The sequence below is a fragment of the Gymnodraco acuticeps genome, unplaced genomic scaffold (assembly GCF_902827175.1).
Source record: "Gymnodraco acuticeps unplaced genomic scaffold, fGymAcu1.1, whole genome shotgun sequence".
In the NCBI taxonomy this organism is placed as follows: Eukaryota; Metazoa; Chordata; class Actinopteri; order Perciformes; family Bathydraconidae; genus Gymnodraco; species Gymnodraco acuticeps.
In genome coordinates this window covers 598,863-626,308 of record NW_022992287.1, presented here as the reverse complement: position 1 = coordinate 626,308, position 27,446 = coordinate 598,863, and the positions used below count along the sequence as shown (strand labels likewise).

Sequence of the window (27,446 nt, the reverse complement as noted above, 5' to 3'; positions counted from 1 at the left end):
TTTTCTCTTTTCTATTAGACGCCGGTGTCGGTGGTTTCGGTTGATATTAAGACTCGCTGAAATCCTTTCCCCCTTCTTCTTCCTCTGGGGTCAGTAACCTGTGGAGACAGCAACACGGATTTACTTCAAACTGGATTTATCTGTGGCGGAGTTTAAACGGCCTCGTCGTCTGTTTTTCGAGGCAGAAGTTTTTTTGTTGCTATTTTATTCTTCAATAAAGACTTTAAAGAAAAAATAACATTATATTTGTCATTAACGAAGGCATTTGTTTCACCTGCTGTAAAAAAAAGTCAGGTGAGTCTCTTTCTGGAATGTGTTTCAGCCCTGTGGTCTAACTAACACTTAATGCTAACAGTTAACATTGCTAAAGGCTATAGTCAGAGGTGGGAGAAGTACTCAGAACTTGTACTTGAGTAAAAGTACAAATACCAGAGTGTAGGAATACTCTGTTACAAAGGTCCTACATTCAAAATGTTACTCAAATAAAATAATTAGCATTAAAATATATTTAAAGTACCAAAAGTACTCATTCTGCAGTTTGGCCCATTTCAGAATAATACATTATATGTTTTGATTATAATTATTGATGCATTCAAGTGTTATCAAAGCTGGTAAAGGTGCAGCTAGTTTAAATTAGTTTGTATACTGCAGGATAGCTTGTACATTTACTCCAGGTGTAAAAAAAGTCTTAGTTTATATATTAAATTGAAATAGTAGAAGTCTCTCAAAAATAGTTATTAAGTACAGTACTTGCGTAAATGTACTTGGTTACTCTACACCAATGGCTATAGCCCAACTCTAACAGCTAGTAGTATATAGTTATTTGAAATGAAACACAACATTAAGTAGCTTTTTTTTGGTATAATTTTAATTATGTCAACATTACACATACACTTTAACTTTAGGAATAATGCCTTTGTTATCATTTGCTCCCAGTTGTCTCATATGAATTGTGTCCTCGTGTTAGAACACTGTAACTAGTTTAACCTTCTGTTGATAAAGACAACAGTCGTGGAGTATGTATTGGCAAAAATAATGATGTTGGATGAAGATGCAAATAGTAGAAGAAAAACTCAGTTAGTGTAAAAAATATATGGACTTTTATGGACTGCATACTGTTATGTAACCAGTCTGTACTTTAGAGCATATCGATCAAAATTGAAGTAGGCCTAGGATTATTATATTAAAGTGTTTTAATGTTTTTTTTTTCTAATTCGTGGCAAAACTAGTTGGTTCCTCCCACGTAATATACTGTACCTGTATGCTTTCAGAGTTAATCCTAAGTGTTTGCTTCAATATGGTCTTTGTTTGTCACTTAAGACCTTCAATATTATATTAACAGGGAAAAGTGACTGACAAGGCCTTGGACCACCTGTTCTGAGGAGACACGGAGAGAAGGAAAGAAGGAAAAAGGAAGGAAGCTATTCCCTTTTGCTTCCTACTGTATACAGATGTATGCTGAGAAAGGTCTGTCGGAGGGGAAGATGGGTGAGTGCACATACCACTACTGTTGTTCTTGCCCTTATTCTCCACTCCTTCCTACTCAGTCACACACACACACACACACACACACACACACACACACACACACACACACACACACACACACACACACACACACACACACACACACACACACACACACACACACACACACACACACACACACACACACACACACATCACAGATTGAAATGCTGCGCTGGTCATGTTGCCTTTTTTCTGTATTTGGGACCAGACAACAGTCTACTTGACAGTTAACCATTAATAGTTTTTTCCAAGTTGGCTGGCTGTCTCTCTGATTTCACGATATATTTAGTTTTCAGATTTGATATGATTTTTGTTTTTTTTCAAAAGATTTCCAGGAAGAAATGCGATACTTGTGTTGATAACTGGGGCCAGTAATCACCCCTGCACTTTATACACAATTACACTAAATTGCAGCACATTATATCTACAGCAGTAACAATTCACCCTCCTTGCAGACACATAAAACACCTCACTATGCCCACATCACTGTCAATATGAAACTCCCCTACCTTATCCCTGCAAACACACTCACCACCATCTGTGAAACACACATGTAAAAGGAAACCAGGGAATTCACATCTGTCCTTTTACGTGGCATAACTAAGCTGAAATGCAGAGTTAGTCAGCTTTACGACTCCTAATGACTTTATGACTTATGATATGATGCTGTTATGGAAGTGGAGATAAGATTACATGCTGTATTTGACTGTTGCCAGAAGGCACTCGTGTCTGTGTGAACTGTGAAACACAAATATATGTCGGCCACTTTAAAGAGACAATAGATGAACCCTTCATACATTTTTACCCCATAACCCAGTGACCCTACCTTACATTGTAGGGCTTGAGTGCCAGTCGAATGATTCCTGTAGCCTTAGATGAAGTGAAGTCTTTAGTAGAAAACTGTCTTTATCTCCACATTTTCTGCCGTTCAACTCTTGGTCCTCTTGTCCTTGTTGTGCTGTGACTTACTTTCTACATCTGAACGTGGTCCGCTTAGCGTTTGGTTTTGTAGTTTCTGAAGGGAGTCCACTCAGATGACATGAATTCGGCTGTGTCTATGGTGCGTGTAATTACAAGAGAAACACCGTCTAGCCGAGGAGTGGCACATGTGGTGTGGTTTATCTTGTGTGTGTGGGAAGCACGCCTAGGTGGGACATCTATTTCATCTATTTTCAGCTGTGTGTTTACCTTAAACATAACATGCTACATGTGTGAACAAGTACAGGAAACACCATTAAGCATAAGCACGTGCTCACAGAGCAGGGTATACCCCTTATCTGACTAATATTTAGTGCACTGAGTATGATTGTGTTTATTTGTACTTTTCTACCATAACAACCACTACAGCTATGAGTCAGTAGTCTGCTGTATCTTCACATGTGTGTGAGAGGTTTTCTTTTGCTTCTGTGCTGTTGTTATTTCTGCTTTTCCCACTCTTCATTCACTCACTCATTCATTTTGAAAACCATTGTACCCCTTTATATAAATATATGGTGTTTTATTTGGAGTCAATGTATGTTGAATTTACGCTCAGCCCTGTTTTTGATGGACCAGATACATAACAAATGTGATCTTCCTGGCTTTAATCTGTTTCCTAAAGCCCTAATGTCATTGCCTCCAAGAGCACAAAGTATAATAGAGAAAATGCTAAAAAAAACAGAGCCTGGAGCTTGAGGACTTTTTAATCACACCACTATTTTCAAGGTTTAAGTTCATTCTTACTTTAACACCTTATTATTAACAAAAGCAAGACAGGCGATATAGATTTTTTATAGGAAAATAAGCTTTTATCTCAGATACAACTCGGCTCATTTAGAAGACAACCTTTTGTTTTGTTTTATACAAAATATGCTTTTTTGGTTTTTCTTTCCCTTTTTTTGTTAAGGGTGTGTAAGCCCATCTGTTACACAGCTGCTTCTCTTCACCCACCACTGTGAGGCTACAGTGGGAGGGCGTAATGCATCCCTGTCAACATCCCAGTAAATGAGTCATGATACAGTAAAGCATGCTGCTGCTTCTGGCTGGTCATGTGACTCATGTATGTAAAATAAAATGTAAGTGCAGAATGCTTGTGTGGATCACAAACAGTAAGTGATGATTCATTATTTCCTTTCCCCTATGTCAGCCTTATTTACCGCAACAAATCATGGCAACAAAAAAGCCAGTCCTATCTTTTGATTGTAGATAAACACTTGATCTAGAAGTGAAATTGCTACTAATTAAACGTGTTGAAAAATATATACGTGAGTGTTGAACTTAATTAAAGGGGCCCTATTATGCAAATTGTAATGTACAAAAAGCTCTTTATTGTTCTCATACTGCCTGTGCTGCAGCAGCTCTTTTCATCTTCTGGCTGAAACCAGAGCCCAGTCCACTCTGATTGGTTAGCTGGCCGGCTCTGTTGTGATTGGTCAACTGTTAAGAGTTGTCACGCCCCTTAGCCTATCATGCATAATGGGGTGGAGCATTAGCCAATAGAAGCAAGAGTGTTATATAATGATGTCACTATGTTACTGAAGTAAACAAATAAGTCCGATGGAGGCGTTTCAGGCATGGAGTGTGTGGGAGAGAAACTCATTCTGGAGGGAACTTTGGAATTTTAGCCTTTGCCGACCATTTACAAGCACAAAAACAATAAATCCCCCAAAGCAGGGCCCCTTAATATTTAGTGGAATAGGTAGAATACATCTTACACCCACTTTGGGTCAGTTCTCATTGTAGCATATGCAAATATGTAATACATTTTAACAAGAACTTTGTTTCCACTTTTCAACATATTGCAATTCTACAGTATTACTATTTTTTGTTATTATACAAGATAATTACTGAACATAATATCGCAGTGATTTCTAGAAAAACCCTGACTAATAGCATTCAGACACACAGGAAAGGGGTGGTCTCAGGAAGGGGGTGGTCTCAGGTAGAAGTGGACACAAAAGAGTGCTTGTTCTGTTCTGCAATTTGATTGGGAAAGGGCACTGTGTTGGCGGGAAGGCATCAGGGAAGAAAGAAGAAGAAAGAAGTTTGGGAATAAGGGGGGTGGGCAGCTTCGGTGCAAGTGTGTATGTGCTGGAGTTAAGATGTGTGGAGGAAATGTTGGGGTATTTCCTGGAGGACACAACCTGAGAGAATGACCAGGAGCCTGGAATGTGCTTCTTATAAAACGTCCATTCATGAGATGTTCACTTTCTGTTTCTCACTTTTTCTGCCTCATTTTTCCTCGTCCCTCTGTGACTTGCGGGTCCCCATTGTTTATTGTAATTATACAATGCAAGGAACTACAACACCTGCCTGGATGTTTGTTGGGGAAGCCTGAAGAGAGGGGGAAAAGAGGACAGGTACAGAGGTGGAGGTGGAGCAGATGGAGTTGGCCAGGGAGAGGTCGTACTGTACTGTACTGAGGGAGGGAGCAGACGTGAGGAGATAGCTGAGAAGGATGTTGAGGTCACTGGATGAGTAGGTCGACACAGCTAACATGTATCCTGAAAACAACGTAGAGATTAAAAAGTCTACATATAAGCTAAATAAACTGACTTTGAGTTGTTAACTGTGGAGAAACAACTGGATGTGAACCATTAACCTTGGTGAATACTTTGAATGTCTAAAATGTGTTTTTATGTCTTCCTTGTCTTCAATTGTTTTCACAGAAAAATGAAAATGTTAGTGAAATGAGAGAGTAGGGGCAATGTTGGAGGGAGACAGTGGCAGGAAGGAAACTGGGCATGTAGAATGTTTTCTTTGATTGGCAACACTCATATTCTAGACTAGAGTATCTCTAGTTGTTTCCTGGCACATTGATGGAAAGGATTACCATCACAGCCCTGACTCTCCAGTGTAATTCATGGAAAATAAACTTCCATGACAGTGATCTTTCCCAGCTTGTTTTTTTCATAACAAGCATCGAAAGACACATCTACATAGCTAATATTAATGCACTCTCAGTATGGACACCCGTATTTCTTTCAGCTAAAGTTAAAAACAGACAAACATCTGGGTTTTCTATACTCCATATTAAAGGTGTCCTATCATGCAAAACAAGGCCGTAACCATGGAGTCAACATTGGGGGAGACCAAAAATTAAATACAAATTTGAATACTAATTTCCTGCCATTCTAAAGGAAAATAGGGGGGGCAGGAGCTCCAACAAGCCGTTTAGGACAGAGAGTGAATACACATACTATTCAGAGATGCTGTATGAGAAACCAATGAGATTTTGGAAAATTGTACAATTTAAATCTATTTTAGTATACCTCAACAATGGAAATATGATCAGTAGAAATGGCCATGACATGGGACCTTTAAAACCTGTTAAACCCCATGCCCCCGCCCGTGGGGGCAAAAAACAACAATATTCACAAAACTGTGTCTCAGGCATGGGCGTAGGAAGCATTCTCAATGTGGGTGGGACAATTTGACGGGGGGTGTTGGCAGGTGGTGGACCTAACCTCCTCTAGGGGGGTCCGGGGGCATGCTCCCACGGGAAGATTTTTTTTTAAATGTTGAAGTTAAATGCATATTAATATATTAATGCAATATTAGGGACTAAATCTATGGATACATCTCTCAACATCCATATGAAACAGAACCGTAAACAGATTTACCTTTTCTTTTATGCATATTTGACAAATCACTCCCCTAGCTACTATTCCTGAAAAGTTTGGTTTTAACATCAGAACTACAAGTTATTTACACAAAGAAGCTAAACCGGAAGGTTCATTAACATTACCATTACGAAATAAAATAATATAGTTTGGGCTAACTAGAAAAAGATACCAGAACTGATGGAGGGCCAATTAAAACATGACTGACCTGCTTGGAGCGAAATACACCCCCCGGGTACAAAATAAAGGTACGCATAAACAAACAAAGGCGGATCCAATTTACATATAAAAAGAATATATCTTTTTGGTGAAGAAAATAAAGATTTTCAAGTATACAAATAGCCAAAATAAAAAAGTCATAGAATAGCAATTTTATTTGAATTTTTTTATATCAGCTAGGCTATATATTGGGGGGGGGGGGACAATTTGAGCGTATCTGAATATTGGGGGGGGGGATGTTCCCCCCCCCAATGTTTAAGGTGAATTCGGCCCTGATGCAAAAGCACTCTTTTATGTCTGTTATACATAAATATGTGTCCCCGGGGTGTCAGGGAACTCACAAAGTGTCAGAAAACAAAACCCTCTCTCTTTTCCTCCGTACCAACATCTCTAAAAACGGGGGTACAACGGAGCTGATACAGATTTGCTGCCGATATGACGTAATATCGGAAATGTGGGCTGGTTTTACACCCACGGCCCTATCAGAAACGTCGCTATCAGAAACAATGCGCAATTAGCAAGCAGCGCTAACACTCAGAGCTAACCTGCACTGGAGAGAGTATTTGTAAAAAAAAACAAGATATTAAAAGGGACTCACCTTGTAGTAAACCCACAAGAGAAAATAATTTGATCTCCATACTGTTCCAGAAATAATCCTTGATGTGGTTTTGAACATATGGCGTTTAATCACGGCAGCGTTTAGCTGAGTATCTCTGTAGAAATTTGAGCAGGCATAAGCCACCCCCCTCTTTTTTTTTTTTTTTTTTTAAAGCTAAGGACCCAGAATCAGCACTTCTCTAATGGCGCTTTTCCACTGCAGGACTTAGCACGGTTTAGTACGGTATGGTTTGGCCCTGGTAGGCCAGGCTCAATTTAAGCTGCGTTTCCATTACAGTTAGTAACTGGGGTAGTTCAACCGAGCGGTGGGGTGGGATTATTTCATCTTTCACACACACTCAGTGGGTGCAGAACTTCAGGACGTCTGAGGAAACCTACACCTATCTGTGCAACAAATGTCATGGAGAGGCCTATGGGTGATGAATGGGATGCAGCAGCAGAGCCTGGGGTAGCAGTGGCACAAGGTGCAGAGGAGGAGAGCAGGGACATACAAGAGAGTCTGATGCGCTAATTGAATAGCAACACATTCATTGTACTGATTGTAAATTGTATTGAACATAAATACATATTTTGTATTCTTTCACATATACATCTGTTTTGTCAAATGATTAAAAAAAGTAATGTTATCAGAATTGACCATTTAGTAAATATTTGAATTTCAAGCACCTATAAGTACTGCCCCATAATAAGAACATTTGAGAAAATAACAGATCCTGAAAAGAAAATCATTTTAATAAATTAAGAAAGTTGTTTTGTGGTCCGTTTTGTTTGTTTAGATCTACTAGTATTAACACAGAGGAAATCACGATAAAAATACTTGTTACAAACAAAAACAGTTTAATCATCAAACAAGTGCAAATAACAAAGCAAACTATAAACATAATACAAAAGTGTAAAACAGAGCAAAACTATATACATAAATGCAAGTGTAAAAGGTGACGTTCGTGCTGTGCATCTCCCTCAGCACTGTGAGGTGCTCCTCTCCTCGTTTCCTCTTGCCTGGAAGACAATAAGATAAGATAAGCCTTTCTTAATCACCATAGGGAAATTCAGGTGTTATAGCAGCAACAGCAATAAGAATGAAAAACACAGGACAGGTAGGCCTACAGGTCACATAAGGATATAAGAATAACATATATAAGTATAAACAGATCAACAGTAAGGATGAATTAAAGACAGTTCTGGCCCTAGAGGTTTACAATGTCCAGCCTGTTGATAATGAATATAAATAAATGTATATGTATGAGTCTGTACAAATATACAGTCATGAAGTAAATGGATAATTACAAATGAATATAAGTATGAATAAATATGAGACCAGTTTAAAGTGCAAAAATCAAAAACAAAGCACAGTCCAAAATAAGTGGAAAGCACTGCAGGTCCATGTGTCTGCTGCACAATACTTAACAATGAAGAATATACAAATATATAAGGATGTCGCACACAACATTAATAGTGATTCTTACTACTTTTACTTTTGGTACGTTACTTTACTTGTATCAGAGCATTTCCACACAGTGGTATTGCTTATTTTACTTACTGACGATGATCTAAAGTTTAAAAAAAGTCACAATTCCAGTCGTTTTGCCATGCCTATTTCTTACTTAACTCTAGAAAACTGGACGTAAACAATGGTACATATGGTGTTGGCAAACAATAGCTCTAGCTAATGCTATCTGTGCTAACAGTAGCTCTTCGGGGCTCCATAAAATAAGGTGACCAGATTTTCTAAATTAAAACCGGAGACATTGAGTTTTGCGGTCAATATATCATTAACATATCCAATTATCTTCACTGGTAAAGAAAAAGGGGGACAATTCTGGTTCAATGTAATTCGAACATTTGAACTGTTGGATACAAACAGAAGGACGATAGCTCATATAACTTCAGGTCTTTTATTTTGAAACTGTACATCAGATTGTCCAGATTCTTCCCGAGTGATTAGATGGGGTGTCCTGCCATCACCCTGAAGTGAAATAAATCTTTGATACTGGATCGTTTTTGTTTTATTCTTATCTAAAAACAGAGGGATGATAGCTCATATGAGACTTTAAAGGTCTTTTATTTTGAAACTCTACATCAGATTGTCCAGATTCTCTCTGAGTGACTAGATGGGGTGTCCTGCTATCACCCTGGAGGGAAATAAGTCTTTGATTTGACATTTTTATTTATTCTTGTATAAAAACAGAAGGACGATAGCCCATATGAGATTTCAAAAGTATTTTATTTTGAAATTCTACATCAGATTGTCCTGATTTTCTCAGATTGACTAGATGGGGTCTCCTGCTATCACCCTGAAGTGAAATAAGTATTTGATTGACTTCGAGTGACTCTTTGATTATGGACGGTTTCCATTAAATAATAATACAAATATAGATGGACAATAGATCTAATTTGAGATTTTAAACAGCATACATTTTAAATTGTGCTTCAGAAAGTAATGTTATTTTAGGAGTGTTGTGAGATGGTGTCATCAATTGAAATTAGTCACCGAGGGGAAATGTCAGATATGTCTTCATAACTGTATCCTTATATTTTACATTCACTCAGTTATAATGTGGTAGTTATACGTAGTTTGTTTTTCATTATTATTGATCACATTATATAGTACATATTTCTTAATTTAAGATCCAGTATATATGAATATGTTTGGTGTGTTTTTTTAGGTATATTTGTTATTGACCAAGTAAACGCTTTTATTTTGAAGGCAGTTTTTACAGACCTCTACCGTAATGCATAGGATATTCGCGCACCACAATTCAATGTGCGGGCTGGCTTGACTGTTTTCCGAAGTGGGGGCTGGCGTGACCGCAGTCTGTTTACCCAGTGTTTCCTGACATGAAACGTTTTATTTCACCTTGCTATGTGTTTTTAACGTATATTAAAAACGGGGACATTTCCGGGGACAGTTTCAACCGGGGACAGGCCAATACAAACGGGGACTGTCCCCGGAAAACGGGACTGTCCCCGAAAAACGGTGACGTCTGGTCTGGTAAAATAGGCTTGTTTGTTAGAAGTGATCTTTACAATAGAGGGACGCAACGCTTTCACGCAAAGAACAGAGCGTTAGCAAAAACGTACCACCCTGCATGGACTCCAGCAACGCCGTTGCTCGCTCGGATCAGTCATTAGCCTGCATGGTTTTTCATACCACTGCTATGCTGACGACACCCAATTAATTCTGTCCTTTCCCCGCTCAGAGACCCAGGTCGTCGCACGCATCTCTGCTTGTCTAGCTGACATCTCTCAGTGGATATCTGCTCACCACCTCAAGCTCAACCTTGACAAGACTGAACTGCTTTTCCTTCCGGGAAAAGATTGTCCCACTCTTGACCTAACAATCAACATCGGCACCTCTGTTGTTTCCCCGACTCAGACTGCAAGGAATCTGGGTGTGACCCTAGATATCAAACTGTCCTTCACTGCAAACATCGCTGCTACAACCCGCTGTTGCAGATACTCTTTACAACATCAGGAAGATACGTCCCCAGCTGACACAGAAAGCGACGCAGGTTCTGGCCCAGGCTCTCGTCATCTCACGCCTAGACTACTGCAACTCCTGGCTGGTCTACCTGCATGTGCCATCCGACCTCTGCAGCTCATCCAGAATGCAGCTGCTCGTCTGGTCTTCAACCTTCCAAAATGTTCCCACACCACGCCGCTCCTCCGCTCCCTTCCAGTAACTGCTAGAATCCACTTCAAGACAATGGTACTTGTGTACCATGCTGCGAATGGATCTGACCCTTCCTACATCCAGGACATGGCTAAACTGTACACCCCAGCATGTGCACTCCGCTCTGCATCGGCCAAACAGCTCGCTGCACCCGCACTGCGAGGGGGACCCAAGATCCCATCAAAAACACGTCGGTTTGCTATCCTGGCTCCAAAATGGTGGAATGAGCTCCCCATTGAAATCAGGACAGCAGATAGCTTGCACATCTTCCGGCGCAGACTGAAAACTCATCTCTTTCGACTCCACTTCGTGCGATAGAACTACTAACAAAGAATTGCTAACTGTTAGGTCCCCACTAAGGCCTAGGGGACCTGGAGACAATAACATACAACCAATAAAAATGAGGGAGTCAGCGTAACAGTTGACAAAAGGTTTATTTTGTGTAAACCCCGAACCGAACGGACATATAATTGAAACACTCTGTTGGTGAGGAGGAGGAGTCAAAGGATTGTGCCAAACAAAAGGAACAAGCATAACAAAACCAGGCCTATCTCTACATCTACCCTTCGAAACCAAAACTCAAACAAAAAAACCCTCACTAACTAAACTACAAAGAATTTGACAAAACAATATAAAGGGGTGGCAACAATCCTCTAACCTAGTGTGTCTAAACATTAGTTAGCTACGTGGTGAGAAATGTACAGGGTACCCCAGACTTACCTAACTCCTCCACCTCTCAACACACACACACTTTCAAAAAGGTCAGACAATACAAAGAGAATGAGTTGCTAAACACTGCAGGCTCCTTCATCAGCAACAGGCCCAGAGTGAGAGAGCGAGAAGACTTCCTGGGTGCCTCCTTTATGGTCGGCCCTGGCTGCTGATAGGCCAGCTGAGGGTGAGAGGATCCAATCAGCCATCAGACTCAGGTGCACAGGCAGATACCGATCAGCTGCTGATTAGCTGTGCAGAAGACAGGGAGAAGAGAGAAACACAGGAGGAAAGGAAAACCACACAAGTACAGCCTGCCTGGCACGTAACACCCCCACACATATAAATCCAAACAGTATGTTTGGACCTGACGATGAACATTTTCTATTTACATAGCACGATGTAGACGATCCTTAAGTTTGGCGACATACTCCGGGATACTGCAAACTTTTTTCGTTGGTATGATCAAATGCTCTTTAAGAACTCTTAAAGGACCTCTGACCTCATGTCCAAACACTAGCTCAGCAGGACTAAAACCTAGAGACTCCTGAACAGCTTCATGGGCAGCAAATAACACTAAAGGAACACTGTCATCCCAATCTTTATGAGACTCGTGGCAATGTTTTCTTAACATGCATTTCATAGTCTGCATGGTGAAACCTCTAATACCCCCTGACTTTCAGGATAATATGGGCTGGATGTCACATGCTTGATACCTAAGGTGTCAAGTACCCGGGCAAACACTTTAGACATGAAGTTGGTACCTTGGTCTGTTTGAACTACCTTCGGTAGACCAAACATGGAGAAAAACTTCAGAAGTGCCTTGGTGATGACCGGGGCAGTGATTTTCCGTAGTGGGATGGCTTCTGGGAACCTAGTGGAAGCACAAATGACAGTTAAGAGAAACTGGTTTCCGGTTTTAGGCAAGGGTCCCACACAATCCACAATCATCCTTTCAAATGGCTCTCCCATTACTGGAATAGGAATGAGAGGAGCAGGGTGAATCACCTGATTCGGTTTACCAACAACTTGGCACACATGACATGTTCGACAATAAAGAACTACATCAGACTTAAGTCCTGGCCAAAAGAAGTGTTTTAAAACTCTTTCATACGTTTGTTACCCCCATGTGACCTGACCATGGATGATCATGAGCCAAGGACATCACCTGAGAACGATAGGCTGTTGGCATGACAACCTGATAAATTGCAAAGGAGTCCGACTCCTCACAGGCATCACTAATCCAGCGACGCATTAATAGGCCATCTTCCATAATGTAAGCCATCTTCTTTGACTTGGCCTCTTCCTGACTGATAACAGAAGAGAGACATTTAGAAATTGTTTCATCATTTAACTGGGCTGCCATGAATTCTTCCCGAGTGGCAGGCAGTTGTACAAGCTCTGAGCTGTTACTGGGTGATCCAGCACCAGCAGACCGGGCCTCCTCTGGAAGTCGGTCCGACACAGTAATGTCTTCAAGAAACTGCCCTGTAGCAAGAAAAGAATCAGACAAGTCCTCTCCGTATTTCTTTGACTGGGCCCTTGTAACCACACAAGCAGGAAATATTTCGGGAGGTACTTCAGCTGATTTCTCTGCGTCTAAACTTAGATCAGGAGAATCAATGACCTCAGGTACTGGCTTAACTTTGTCCCCAGCCAAGTCATTACTGAGGATGACATCAACACCTTTGATGGGCAAGGCAGGGAGGACAGCTACTTTAAAGAATCCTTTGACAAGAGATGAGTGAATATAAACATTGTGCAAAGGAGCTGCAACTAGTGTCATGCCTACCCCTTGAACAGCAGCACTTGATCCACATGATGATCTGGAGGTTAAAGGTAAGATGCCTTCTCTAATAATAGACTGAGAACCTCCTGTGTCCCTAAGTACCTGTACTGGCAGCTGGTCTTTAGGATCCCCTGTTAAAGAAACAAAGCCCTTTGAAATAAAGGGTTTGAAACAGGGATCAGGTACATCATCTTCCTGGGACATTTCTATGTCTGAAAGGGAAACTCCTTTAATGAGTCCCATGCCTTTTGGCGTTTGAAAGCGTTGCGAAAATGGTTGCTTCCGCTTTAAGAAATTACACCCTGAAATAAGGTGTCCTGTTTTATGGCAGTAGTTACACTCACGGGCCCCCTGTGGAGGTCATGGTGTTCCTCTAGACCTTTCAAAGGCTGTTGGGCCAAGATCAGGTCTTCCGGTTTGTGATATTGAAGCTTTATCTGGGCGCAAGGGTGAAGAAAACACAGTCTTGTGAATGAGCATAAATTCATCCGCTAAAACAGTTGCCTTTGCCAGTGAAGTGACCTGTTCATTTAAGAATATCACCATCCTTTCAGGCAAAGAATTCTTAAAATCTTCCAAGAGAAGTAACTGACGAAGACTCTCAAAATGATCCTTCACTTCATTAGCCGCACACCATTTATCAAAGAGAATGTCCTTCTCTCGCGCAAACTCAACAAATGTCTGCGTAGCAGACTTTTTATGGTGTCTGAACTTTTGTCTGTAGGCCTCCGGCACAAGCTCATAAGCACGCAAGATCGACTCTTTAAGCACTTTGTACTGCAAGCTTTCTTCCAAAGAAAGTGAAGATACCACTTCCTGAGCCTTACCTACTAATTTGCACTGAAGTAGGATTGGCCACATGTCTTTAGGCCAGACTAGTGCGGTACCAATTCTCTCAAAAGCACAACAATATGAGTCAACCTCTGACTCTCTAAAAGTTGGCACCAAAGCAATATTTTTACTAACATCAAAACTTTTTGTATAAGAGACTGTATGCGAAGGTATTGACCTCTCAAATGTCTGCTCTGAAGAGATTCTCAGGGCATCAACTTCAAGCCGCTTTAACGTGATTTCTTTCTCAGCTTCTATCTCTAACTTGCGAATCTGCAGCCTGTGTTCATAGTCCGCTCTATGCACCATTTCCTTCTCCTGGACCTCCAGCTGAAGATGGGCAAGACGAACTTTTAGTTTGGCATTACTACTTGCACCAAAGCTACCCGGAGAGAAAGCCTCAAACCTAGGAAGCATTGCAGGAGGAGCTTCAGGACTAAACTTGTCAACTCTAGGTGTAGCTAATACACTTTCCCTATCATCTTCAATAGACACTTCAGCCCTAGGCTGAGTTGACATGCTTGGGATTACAAGAATCTTAAACTCTTCTAGTTTTTGCAGGATTTTCTCTCTCATCTCTTTTTTTACTTTATATTTGTCTACTGAAATTTTAAAGTGAGCTGCAATACATAACATGTCATCTTTGCGACAGGAATACAACTTATTAACACTTGGACTTTCAATAAAGTCCTGTAAATCAAAACCCATTTTTCACAGCCAATGTACAACACCTACAATGACTTCTCAATTATTGGTTGTTTTTAGCTCAGAAAAATAGAGATCCCGGACGATCCCCCATTTGTTACGTCCCCACTAAGGCCTAGGGGACCTGGAGACAATAACATACAACCAATAAAAAAGAGGGAGTCAGCGTAACAGTTGACAAAAGGTTTATTTTGTGTAAACCCCGAACCGAACGGACATATAATTGAAACACTCTGTTGGTGAGGAGGAGGAGTCAAAGGATTGTGCCAAACAAAATAAACAAGCATAACTACGGTGGCCCTGAAGTGCAAGACACCACAGCATTACACAAAACGCCACAGCATTTCACAAAACACAACAGCATTTCACAAAACGCAACAGCATTTCAGAAAACACCACAGCATTTACAAAACACAGACTGTCTATGTCATGGTGAATACAGTCGCTGCTTTATTTATGTCTGTATGACGTTGTGAGTGTGGACGGAGCTGCTACAGGTTAGTTTAGCCTGATCGATCCGATTCCGATAGGATTTACATGGAGATACGCCCCGCCCCCTCTCCAGCGTCTTGTTTGAATGACAGGAGTAAACACAGAATTAATGCTTTATTAATTCATGGTTTTTAAGGGGCTTATCTCCATATAAATACTATGGTAGACCACCCAATATTCGCATCGCTCTAATCGCTCGAGTTTCACCGCGGCTGTCAGCTGTGTTTGCTCCTGTCATTCAAACAAGAGGCGCTGAGAGGGGGCGGGCGTATCTCCAAGTAAATCCTATGGGAGATACCAACTACAACAAAATGAACATATTTGACCGTGATTTAATTGTAATACACGTTTCAAAGTGATGCCGAAATAACTACATACTGATAACGGTTAGTAAAAACCATGAATTAACGCTTTGACAAGTCTGCAGATAAGACGGCAGGTGAAAAGCTTTTAAAATGCGTGTTTTCTGAATGGAATCGGATCCATCAGGCTAAACTAACCTGAAGCTGCTCCGTCCACACTCACAACGTCATACAGACATAAATAAAGCAGCGACTGTATTCGCCATGACACAGACAGTCTGTGGTTTGTACATGTTTAACTTTTGTCCAGTTTCTGAACAGATATGAGGAGCTGTGAGCTCTGAGTGTGTGCTAACGGCTGATGTGTTGGGACATAATTTGCTGTCGGGTGTTGACCAATCACGAAGCTTCATTTCTTGACTGGCAGCAAAAACAACCAATCACAGCAGTGCTTCTCTTGCTGGCTCTGTCCAATCACAAACAAGAAGTGTTCTCCCTAAAGGAATACCCTTTCCGTCCAATGTGAAATGCTGTGGTGTTTTCTGAAATGCTGTGGTGTTTTCTGAAATGCTGTTGTGTTTTCTGAAATGCTGTGTTGTCTTGCACTTCAGGGCCACCGTACATAACAAAACCAGGCCTATCTCTACATCTACCCTTCGAAACCAAAACTCAAACAAAAAAACCCTCACACCTCTCAACACACACACTTTCAAAAAGGTCAGATAATACAAAGAGAATGAGTTGCTAAACACTGCAGGCTCCTTCATCAGCAACAGGCCCAGAGTGAGAGAGCAAGAAGACTTCCTGGGTGCCTCCTTTATGGTCGGCCCTGGCTGCTGATAGGCCAGCTGAGGGTGAGAGGATCCAATCAGCCATCAGACTCAGGTGCACAGGCAGATACCGATCAGCTGCTGATTAGCTGTGCAGAAGACAGGGAGAAGAGAGAAACACAGGAGGGAAGGAAAACCACACAAGTACAGCCTGCCTGGCACGTAACATTAACAAAGCACAACTGGCTAATCTCAAGCCAGTTGAGTAGCACTTGAAATGTTTTAGCTCTATGAAACCTGATGTACTTATATGATTCTGTTTTCTTCAAGTTTGTATCTTGTTGGTCGAATGCACTTATTGTAAGTCGCTTTGGATAAAAGCGTCAGCTAAATGCAATGTAATGCATACAGTATGTGACACTGTAAGTGTTGCACGGCCAGATACGGCTTAAGAAGCTGACTCAGATAAGGAAATATATGATACATTATGATGTGATATGAATGATAATGGGACACATCGACGTCTGCACTCACAGTGCTGCGGACTGTAGGCTACGTAATGTTACTTTGTTCCGGTTACTTATGTTGTGGCAGATATTTAATTAAGCTTTCTTAACGCTAATTTTATAATAGTCAGATTGCTCTGATGGGAGGTGATATTCTATTAATGTTCACAGTCTGATTTTTGCCGGCCGTCTTTCCTGCAACAGCAGTTTAAACTTTATTTCCTTTCTCCTGTAATATGACTTGATCGCTTTAAACTCCGCACACTGAGCTCTGATTGGTCAGCAGACAGTGTTTTCACTGAGTTGATCTCTTAGCCTGCAACCTAACCTGCTCCGGAGCAGGTTAGCCGCTGTTAGTAATTCTTGAACCCTGAGAGCAGGACAGACTGAAAAGAGTCAAGGGAAGCTTATAAAAGTTAACAGCATTTAATTACACAAATAATGCGGTGATGTACAATGAAATTGCAAGCTGGAGGCGCTCTCCCCATGCGTTCGGTCAGCCGAGGTCAGGAAAAAGAGGCCGATCGATTCCTGTGGCTCACGGGTAGTCCACTGTAGTCTTCTCTTATTGGCCGGCGTCGACGGGGGCGGGTCCAATGTAATTCCTGCCTTTTTCTGTTGCTAAATTACATAATTCTGATGTCTGTGGTTATTTAAACATTCCCTAATAAACGTTATTTCAGCGTCACTAAATGAGTGTTAATCCCAGTGTGTTTAGGGTACAACATCACATGTCATTTCACCTTCAATTCACGGTTTCAAAACGTTAAACACATGCTAATGCTAACCGGAAATGAAGAATTTTCAGAATAAAAGTGTTAAGTTAATAGTTAATGTAAACTTCCGTTTTTTTCATAAATTACGCCATATCAACATTGATTTTAATTTCTTACAATCCCTCCTTATAATACTGAAATCAATGAGTTCTTCATCTGAACATTGCATTGTACATAACTCATATAAAAAGTAGAAAATACAAATAGTAGGAACAATATATATTCATCACAAATATGAAGTTTTCCATTGTGCATAACTTCTAGCTTAAACCTTTAATGTCACTTCGTAAAATAGCAGCAATTAGCTAGTTATGGAAAATGTCTAACTCCCTCCTTTCACATCATAAATCATCTTCATACTGTATCTGGTGTAAAGGCACGTATTCTTTCACAAAATATAAGAAGGATACAACTGAAAATAGCTAAATATTACTTTTTATTTAAACAATCCTATCCTCTTCAGTTTTTAGCATACACCCCCTTTTTCAACTAATGTCTAGCGCCATTTTATCGGTCTGTTTTTATCTAACTGTTTGTGTCATCTTTTTACTGTGTCTCTGGTTTAATTTATGAATCTCTACTGGTTCTAGCAGATAGGGAGATCTAGCCCGCTCAAAAGATACGTTGTAGGACCGGAAACCCAGAGTTTTCCCTGAAGTTAGCCTGCTAAGCGAAAATCCGGCTTCGTAGTACAGGCCTCAGGCGTCGTTTCGCCTTGCGCCGTCAAGCTTCCGCTGTATTTTTTCATCCGCAACGAGAGGGAGTAACGTCTGTATAAGGGATGTGCTTGGCAGACTGACAGGATGTTCAATACCATTTTCTCAATCTTTTCTCCTTTCCTGCACATTAGTTAAAGTCAGGAAAGGAGGAGGAAAAAAGGAAAAGAAAGACAGAAGAATGATATTTAGTGGACCGTCTACTCCATCAGCTGGTTTAGAACAGGTGGAGCTATAATGAGATTAGTTATGGCGGTGTACCATCATAAGTGTCCAAGTAAGTCATAACAGTGAGTCAGCATGCACCGTCCCATGACCCTGCAGCTAGTCCAACGGAAATCGTTTATTAATGTTAAAAAATAACACGTGTTTGCTCTTCCTTTGATTATTTGTCTGCATTAAAAAATCTTTGGGTCAAGTTGAAAAACTTCCTACAGAGCAGCAGCGAGGGGGATAACAGGGGTAGAGCGGGACAGAACAACCCCCACACACGCAGGCGCACACACACACACTGTACGCGCACGCTGAACTGACATGCCACCATATCCTAGTTACAAGTTTGTTCTCAGTCAGTGGAGAAATGCTAGACTTTAGACTATTGATCTAATCTGCTGTTTGTATTTTTCAGTCTGGCCCAGGAAATGTGCAGTACTGTTACATTGGAACAGTGAGCTGAAATCCTGATGTTTGTTGGCCCAAAAAGTATTCCAAATGAAATACAAACAACTCATGCAATGTATTAGATTGTCCAACAAATCTGTATCTATCAAATTAGGTCACTGTTATTTTTATTATTTTTATTTAATTCCCAAAGTCTTCAGCTAACTGTCACTGCTGCTGTCTAAGTGCTATGGCATGTCTGCATTCATGTTTGTGTCTCTGTGTTCATACTGTCAAATGAGTGTATGTACACTCATGTATGTGTTGTGTGTGTGTTTGCAGCGAACAGGGGACTCTCTCTGACCTGTGTGTTGACGCCCTGCCGTGTCATTGGGGCGTGTATGACCCTGATGACCTTGGGAGCAGTCGGAGCCGCCGTCTGGGCCGTAGGTCAGACTGCATGCTGATGCCAATCATCTGTTACTCTTTCATTTAAAGTTCTTACAATCAAAAGTCTCAGGAACATTATTTTGTCTTCTTCTTACTTTCAATCACGTTGACTTAAAAAATGGCTGCTGTTTTTTATCACCGTTCTGTAGTTTCGTATTGTACAATGGAGGAAGACTCCGGGCTGTATGATGGTGAGTAGGTGGGAGATTGTTTTAAATTCATGGATTTTTTATTATTATTCTTATACTTTATTATAGGTACAGCTATGATAAAGACCACATTTCACCTGTAGTCATTTTTTCTAATGCAGGGATGTAATATTAAGAAACAAATAACATATTTACGCCTGGACAAGGTAACAATGTTGTTGCTTGAGTGAAGACACAAATATATTTGATGATTTCATACGTTTATGAATGTTGATGCAGATTCAAGCTTAGCTGCATGTGTATTATAAATGTGTTTATAAAAGAGGTTTTACAGTAGATGAAACTGAAGTAGCTTCACTGCCAGTAACAACAGGTTCAACACTGAGGTTAAATGGACAAACGAGTAAGAAAGGTGATGTTTATGTTCTTTGAAATGGCAAATGTTGAATTAAAGGGGCATCTTGGGGGTTATAACAATTGCAGAAATGATCATCACAGGAAGAAAATAAATAATAAATATATGTTGGGTTAGCAGGAGTGTGCGCTATTGTTTAAAGCTTGTTTTTTAATAACCCTGTCTTGTTCCCTACAGTCCAGGTGACTTCTCTTGACCAACGTCTCAGAGTCTTTGACCCCGCCCACAAGAGGTGGCGACAGGTGTGTTCCTCCTCAGCTAATGAGCTGCTAGCTAGCATCAGCTGTGAAGAAGTGGGCTTTGTCAGGTGAGATATCTTTACAATGTTATCACAAATAGTGTTTTAATGCGGTATAATGTAAACATGACTGATGTGTGTGTGTGTGTGTGTGTGTGTGTGTGTTGTGTGTGTGTGTGTGTGTGTTTGTCTCAGTATGGTGAATTACTCGGTCACATCGGTGCCGGAGGCCAGCGGAGACGGCGGGGAGTTCTTCTGTGTCCGAGAGCAAGAGCTCAGCTACGGCAAGAAAATCGAAGATTCATTGTTCCCATGGTAACAGACACCTGTCTATTTGACCCTGCACCTGTCTCACCTTCTACCACACTCCCCTCTCTGTTGCTCCTGCTTCCTTCTCTCTCACTCCACTACTTGGTTGACATAGGGGAAGCTGACTGATTTTTCAGTTCCCTTTTTTCTGTCTGGCTCTTACTCACTGTGTCTGTCTTTGTTTCAGTGACTGTGAAAGCAGGGAGGTTCTCACACTTCTGTGTCAAGGTAAGTTCAGAGCTTAGATCTGCACTCACCCGCTCATCTTTCACCACATTGTCACATTGTCATACTCCTATAGAGTGAATGAGTCCTAAAATATAGAAAAGTGGTAGCATTTTACCACTTCCAGTTTCCTTAAAGGTGGGGTAGGTAAGTTTGAGAAACCGGCTCGAGATACACTTTTCGTTATATTCCATGGAATGCTCTTAACATCCCGATAGCAATGAATATCTTAAGTGCTTTGACAAAAAATCCATAAAAAAATGTCATCTGTGGAAGCCGTAGTAGCCTACTGTAAAAAGCACGACCAATCATTTTAGCGCTAAAATGATTGGATGGCCTACCTGCCTGTCAGCCTTCCATCTGTGCACAAACTTATCTCGTGCCCTCATTGGTCATGTGCACATTCGTGTGTGTTGGAGGAGGGGCTCTGTAAGGAAGTGGCAGATTTCTTCCGGCTGTGTATTTTCAAATTCTAGCGCACTCGAGCTGGTTTCTCCAAAATTACCTACCCCACCTTTAAATAAATGTCTTTGAATGTGTTAGTGGTTAGTTGCCTAAAATAAGATATGTGGTTAAGAGATATACATGTTGTGGTGCATCTGGTGATTGCATTTATGCTCCGAAAATCATAAAAGAAATGTTAATATGTGGAGATTGTCCTGCTGAACAGAGCATGTAAGTGTCATAAAGGTTTGTTTGCCACAGAGCTTATTTCAGCAATATTCCAAAATCATATAGGAAAATCCTATTGCTTTTTGTTGAGGAATCGGACTACAAAAATGCATCATCCATGCTTCACTCGATACTCCATGCGGTTCATTCTTCTTATTATCTGTCTGTTTCAGTCTCTCAGCTTTTGTCAGGATCATTGCTCTGATATTTTGTTCACCTACTCTCATTCTAGCATACTATATTTTTCCTCTTTTTTTATATATTTGATTCTTCATCTACAGTTTAGACCACAGTAAACCCTCTCTTCTCTGTCCTCTGCAGACTGTGGCAGGCGTAGTTTCGCAGCGGACCGTATAGTTGGAGGTGTGGATGCCAGGCAGGGCGGCTGGCCTTGGCAGGTCAGACTGGAGTACGATGGAGTCCATCAGTGTGGAGGCGCCATCATCTCCAACCGCTGGATCGTCTCTGCAGCTCACTGCTTCAGAGAGTGAGTACACAAGCCTGGACTCATGCAGTAATCACATTTGATCTTTAAGCACAAATATTTAATTAATATTTATTTGTATTCCATCCCAGGCGATATCGCACCGTTAATCGCTGGCGTGTGCTGCTGGGCTCGATCTACAGCAAACCAGTTAACGCTAACGTGGCGGAGGTGAACACCATCGTTTACCACAGCAGCTACCTGCCCTTTGTGGATGCTAGCATCGACGACAACAGCAGGGACATCGCTGTTCTTGCCCTCACACAGCCCCTCACTTTCAACGGTAGGTCACACAAGAAAACCACTCATATTCATCAAATCACTCATTGACACACTTGAGTATTTGATTGAATTTGAGCTATGATCAGATATGAAGAAGAAGGTCAAAGTTGTTACCTTGGTTGGTGATTGGCTAATGGTTACACAAGCCAAAAAAATCGTTATGACATCATTAAGTGGGCAACATCTGATCAGCCCATTTTCAGACAGGTTTTTATATAAACGGATCAGGACAAAAAGAGAGCAAATATGTTTCCTGAAGCTTTCAGAATCTCTTTATACAGAGGGGACACATGGTGATGTATAAAAGACATGACAAAGTGGATTTGATATAATAGGTGACTTTTAATATATTGACAACATCTATTATATTAGCCCTGAACAAGATGCGTCTCTATTTCTAATCCCATGACTCCTTTAATTCAATATTTACACACATTCATATGTCTGTAATGTGTTTGTTTGTATAACTAGGGGTGCACATAACTGGTACGCATGCGCGGCAACAATCTGAACAAAACAAAACACATATTTCGTCTACACGTGTTTCTTGTCAACACTCAGTGGAGTAAATTATTAGACATGTCCAAAAAAAAAGAAGACATTAAGCAGCCACTTTGCCGTTTAGCTCCCTGCAAAAATCTTCGGACTTTCTATGACTGATTGAACTGGGTGCTGGCCGTGCCGCAGGACATAACCGACGGACCTGTGAAGCTTTACAGGAGAAAGAGGCTTAGATCACTGGACGACAGAGTTGGTCGCCATGTGCACAGACGGGGCTGTTGTTAACGTCGGTATGAACAACATAATTGTACCAAACATACGTCAACTGGCTGCACGTCAACTGGCTGCACGCGCACACACTGGAGAACTGCGCAAAATCAGCTGATCACAACGTTCATGCTCTGTGGTCAAGCTGCTGCAGTTTTATTTACAACAAAGTGGAGTAAAACACACAGCTGCAAACTTACTCAGGGTGTTAATGGGAGAGTTTGAAATCAGACAGATGTGGAAGAAGTGTTACTCAAGTAAAATTAGAAAAGTATTATCATCAAAATATAGTTAAAGTAGCGACTGTAAAAGTAGTCATTTTGCAGATTGGTCCATTTCATAATAATGTATATGATATGTTTTATAATTATTGATCATTAAAGTGTTATAAAATTAGCTTGAATGACTTTGTATACTGCAGGGTAGCTTGTGAATTTACTCCAGGTGGAACTAAAGTCTGATTTAAGACTTGATTATATTTCACATCATTCATCCACATTTTGTAAAGTAACTAAAGATATTAAATAAATGTAGTGGAGGAAAAGTACATGATTTACCTCTGAACTGCAGTGGAGTAGAAGTACAAAGTAGCATAAAATAGAAATACTCAAGTAAACTACAAGTATCTTAAATTGTACTTAAGTACAGTACTTGAATAAGTGTACTTTGTTACTTCCCACCTCTGAAATCAGATGTGACTTCAAGTCATGTGATAATTTCTTAGTATTTGATCCTTCAACTTGGCCTCAGGAAATACAAGGACTTCACAGTGTTGGCAACAAGTTTGGGAGAAAGCAAATTGGAGGCAGGGAGGTGCATCTTCATCATCTTCATCATCTAGCATGCAAGAAGTGTAAATAGAGGAGAGTGAAGGAGACACTGAGGAGGACAGTGAGGAAGACTGCACTTATTAACACCACGCTTCATGTGGGGTGAGTACCAAACACTGTCTCCTGGTACTCATCTGAGTAACTCACTAAAAAAGTGATGTGCACCCCTGTGTATAACACACTATGCAGAGGTAGAAACTACAATGATAAACTCTAAAAGCAAAATGTTTCAGTGTGCCTCGTCTGACATCTAGTGTTTGCTTTCATAATTACAACCAAAGCAAAAGTTCCACTGGAGTGAAAATAAGTCAAGGATACAGTAGCTGCTCAATGCATTGAACTGTTTCAGTGCTAAAAAATAGAAAACATGTGGTTTACATGTTTAAAAGCCTGTTGCTTTGGATTATAAACTATTTACTTCAGCCTAGATGGCATGATCCAATGAGAACTTCACTTACGCCAACATATGATAATGAAAGCAAAGACATGATATTGTAATGGGAGAGAGAAAATGACAGGAAATAACCGGACAAATAGTATAATCCTAACAAATCTAGAGTTTCAGTTTGTGTGGTGGTTCTTGGCCATTGGTGTCCCTGTCCTGACACATGTTGCAGTGTTTGAATCATTGTGTGCAGTATTAATATATTTCTTATATCATTTGTTTGTGTGTAGAATATGTGCAGCCTATTTGCCTGCCAGCCTATGGTCAAAGACTGGTAGACGGACAGATGGGAACAGTAACAGGCTGGGGAAATATAGATTACTATGGTGAGTCCATCCTCTGAATTACATCTCTATGGTATTAACTGTATGTGTTTGCATTCCTTTTATCAACATAATCTATTTTCAATGGTGGAATTAGTTATTTAACTTCATTAAAAGTAGCCATGATACAGTGTAAAGGTACTCTGCTACACTTACAAGTACATCATTTAAAATGTTACTTAAGTAAAAGTAGAGAGCTAGTTTAAACTGTATACTTCAATTTATATAATTACATATACAAAGTCATTAATATTGCAATACTTTAAAGGCCTTAACAGTAATTGACAGTATGTTTTTTAAAATGTTTTTAATTTTTCGCAACCGCAGGTATTCAAGCAGATATTCTGCAGGAAGCGAACGTCCCCATCATCAGTGACGCTGTGTGTAACGGTCCTGATTACTATGACAACCAGATCACCACCAGTATGTTCTGTGCTGGTTATGAGAAAGGAGGCACTGACGCCTGCCAGGTCAGAGTGCGTTTAATCTGCCCGCAACATTCATGCCTGTTTGAATCCAATACATATACTTTTAATACATTTTATTGCATTACTATTCACTTCAATTTCTTTAAATGCTTGCCTAAAATGGGTTGTTGTATTGTGTGTGAACTGCTGTAATGGTCTGTGTCTTCAGGGAGACAGCGGTGGCCCTCTTGTTGCAGAAGACTGCTTCTCTAAGAGCAGGAGGTATCGTCTGATGGGGGTGGTGAGCTGGGGGATCGGCTGCGCCTTGGCCAAGAAACCGGGCGTCTACACCCGAGTGTCCAGATTTCTGCCCTGGATGTCTACGGCCATGAGGGTAAGAAAAGGGATTCTTTAACTGAGATAATAATTACAGTAACAGAACAGTCAGTCACTGGCATTCAGCTCATCTATAAACCAACAACGTATGGCTTCACACAATATACAGTATGTACCTCATGTTTACAGTGCATTGAGAAATTAAATGTCATGTTTTGAGTTCTAATGAGAACACGGGGCTGGGGATCACTTCAACCTCTTGAGGCCAAACTAACTGTTACAACAAGTTATAAACACAGGAGAAATGACTATTTCAATCAGATTTGAAAAATAAATCGCTTAAGTTCCTCTCTTTCATTTGCCTCTCACTGCGTCCATCATTTCCTCTCACACACAAAATATAGAATTTCCAATAAGGAACCAAAATGTTGCAACCAGCAAAAACACAAACAGTTATGGTCAGAGTTACAACATTTAGGATACATGTGTGCTTCAGGTTCTTTACTGTCTTCTTGTGACATTATGAATGTGTTTTAACATCAGCTCTTATCTCTCTCCTTCAGAACTATAACAACACGCCGGGGCTTCACAAAATGGCCCGAACTTGAGATTCTTGCTCTTATGTTTTCACCTTTTTCTGCTCTTGAATGGAGAGCTGTGACGTTCTCCACATATCATGGTTGTTCATTCCCCTTCTTAACTAAAACGTTTTTCATATTGTGGATTCAACCTCTTCCTGAACCTAAACACAACATAAATTCCCACCAAGACTCCTAATAAACAGACAGACAGGGCTCTTTAAAAAACAAAGACTTATGGAAGTAGATTAACTTACTTTTTTAAAGGTGTTCAGACAGTTTTTATATCAATGGATCTGGACAAAAACAGAGAGAATCTTTTTTCCTGAAACTCTCCAAATCTCTTAACACAGAGGGGACACATTTGTATCTATAAAATACATGAAAAAGTGAATTTTGCATAATAGGTGACCTTTAAAGTAAAAAAAACTGATTAAAAAAAAAGATCGCTTTATCACAATATAAGATGCAATTTTTGTAAAAAATCAATACATTGAATTCAGCCTTGTAAATTCACATTTAAAAATTATAGATGTAATAACAAGGGTTCATTAATGATGAGTTTAAATTCGTTATGTCTAGGTGTTACTCTGTCCCATGTGGGTCACTTTCTTCAGTGCTGGATTTACTGCACATTTGATTTGTAACAATGATCAGTTAAGATCTTGAGCAAACTCAACTCTTTTAGTACTTTTACATTGTGCAACTCTAAGAAGCAGGCAACACACACACACACACACACACACACACACACACACACACACACACACACACACACACAATGAGATATCTAAGAAAACCATGAACTTGTGTGTTCTATTTGGTAAAATCACAGCACACGTACAACTTTTCACATCTTTTTTTATAATTAAACTCTAGTGTAATACATGTTATGTCTTTTTATATGCAGTATACTGAGTTTTGTATACAAAATTATTATTAATTCAAGATCTGTCTTCATAAAATCCCCACATGGAGTTGATGCTTCTATTGAAAACAGTATGTTGTTAATGTCTTGTAAATATTAGTAAGGTTTGTTTATGTAGATGTTTATTTGAGACATGTTGCATTTGATTGACATATCTCAAAGCCAACTGGCAGGAGTGTGTATACTCAATCATGACCAATAGTATTATATACTAAAACGCCCCCTCTGCTACTACAGTAATACTTCAAATAAACCACCAATATTTCAGCAATATGATATACAATATAGATTGTGTCACTATGTCAGATGCACACTTGTATGGTTGAGATTAAAGTGGCAGGGTGCTTTAAATCTTTATATTGCTTTTACATTACGTTGACCTTACACTTTAAAATAAGAGTGTTTTATTGTATTACATTGAGACACACAAAAGGACAAAAGCACTGGATTTTAGATTTGACTACACTGTGAAATGTGGATGTTTGAGACGACACACTTTAAGGGAAATGTAAGCACAATATGATAGCACACTGAAAAATGCACAACTGTATTTAGAAAAAAGTCTAAATTCTTATGTGGAATTCTACTATTGAATCTGAATCCATAAAGTCCAAATTACTTCCCAGAAGTGTTACATTTGATCGATGAAGTGATGCATGTACATTTATGGCAATTTTCATGTGTGAAAGAGAAAATTGATATTGTTAAATGTAAATTGTAGCATTGTGTATTGTATTGAAATAAAAATAAAACAATTTGCCCATAGCC

The 27,446-nt window shown here is 40.1% G+C and overlaps 1 protein-coding gene across 2 annotated transcripts; it reads left to right on the top strand.

Annotated features, from left to right (window-relative positions):
* Window positions 1–6: 6 nt before the first annotated feature.
* Window positions 7–27,443, top strand: hpn (hepsin). Of its 2 annotated transcripts, none has more exons than XM_034207678.1 (13): window positions 7–294; window positions 1,343–1,488; window positions 19,182–19,289; window positions 19,439–19,480; window positions 20,031–20,160; window positions 20,287–20,406; window positions 20,588–20,628; window positions 21,619–21,784; window positions 21,874–22,064; window positions 24,337–24,432; window positions 24,757–24,899; window positions 25,066–25,230; window positions 25,736–27,443. In XM_034207678.1, exons 2-13 carry the CDS (start codon window positions 1,452–1,454, stop codon window positions 25,778–25,780), a joined length of 1,284 nt encoding a protein of 427 aa, XP_034063569.1. In that variant the 5' UTR covers window positions 7–294; window positions 1,343–1,451; the 3' UTR covers window positions 25,781–27,443. The 2 variants fall into 2 exon arrangements, with proteins under 2 accessions (XP_034063569.1, XP_034063568.1); XM_034207677.1 differs by having other exon boundaries at window positions 24,757–24,905.
* Window positions 27,444–27,446: the final 3 nt, after the last annotated feature.

Bases quoted from the DNA above. Each gene is read 5' to 3' on its own strand.
- hpn (XM_034207677.1), top strand. From the start codon at position 1,452: ATGTATGCTGAGAAAGGTCTGTCGGAGGGGAAGATGG. The intron at 20,161-20,286 runs GTGAGATATCTT...TGTTTGTCTCAG, and splicing joins GAAGAAGTGGGCTTTGTCAG to TATGGTGAATTACTCGGTCA. The intron at 20,407-20,587 runs GTAACAGACACC...TCTTTGTTTCAG, and splicing joins GAAGATTCATTGTTCCCATG to TGACTGTGAAAGCAGGGAGG.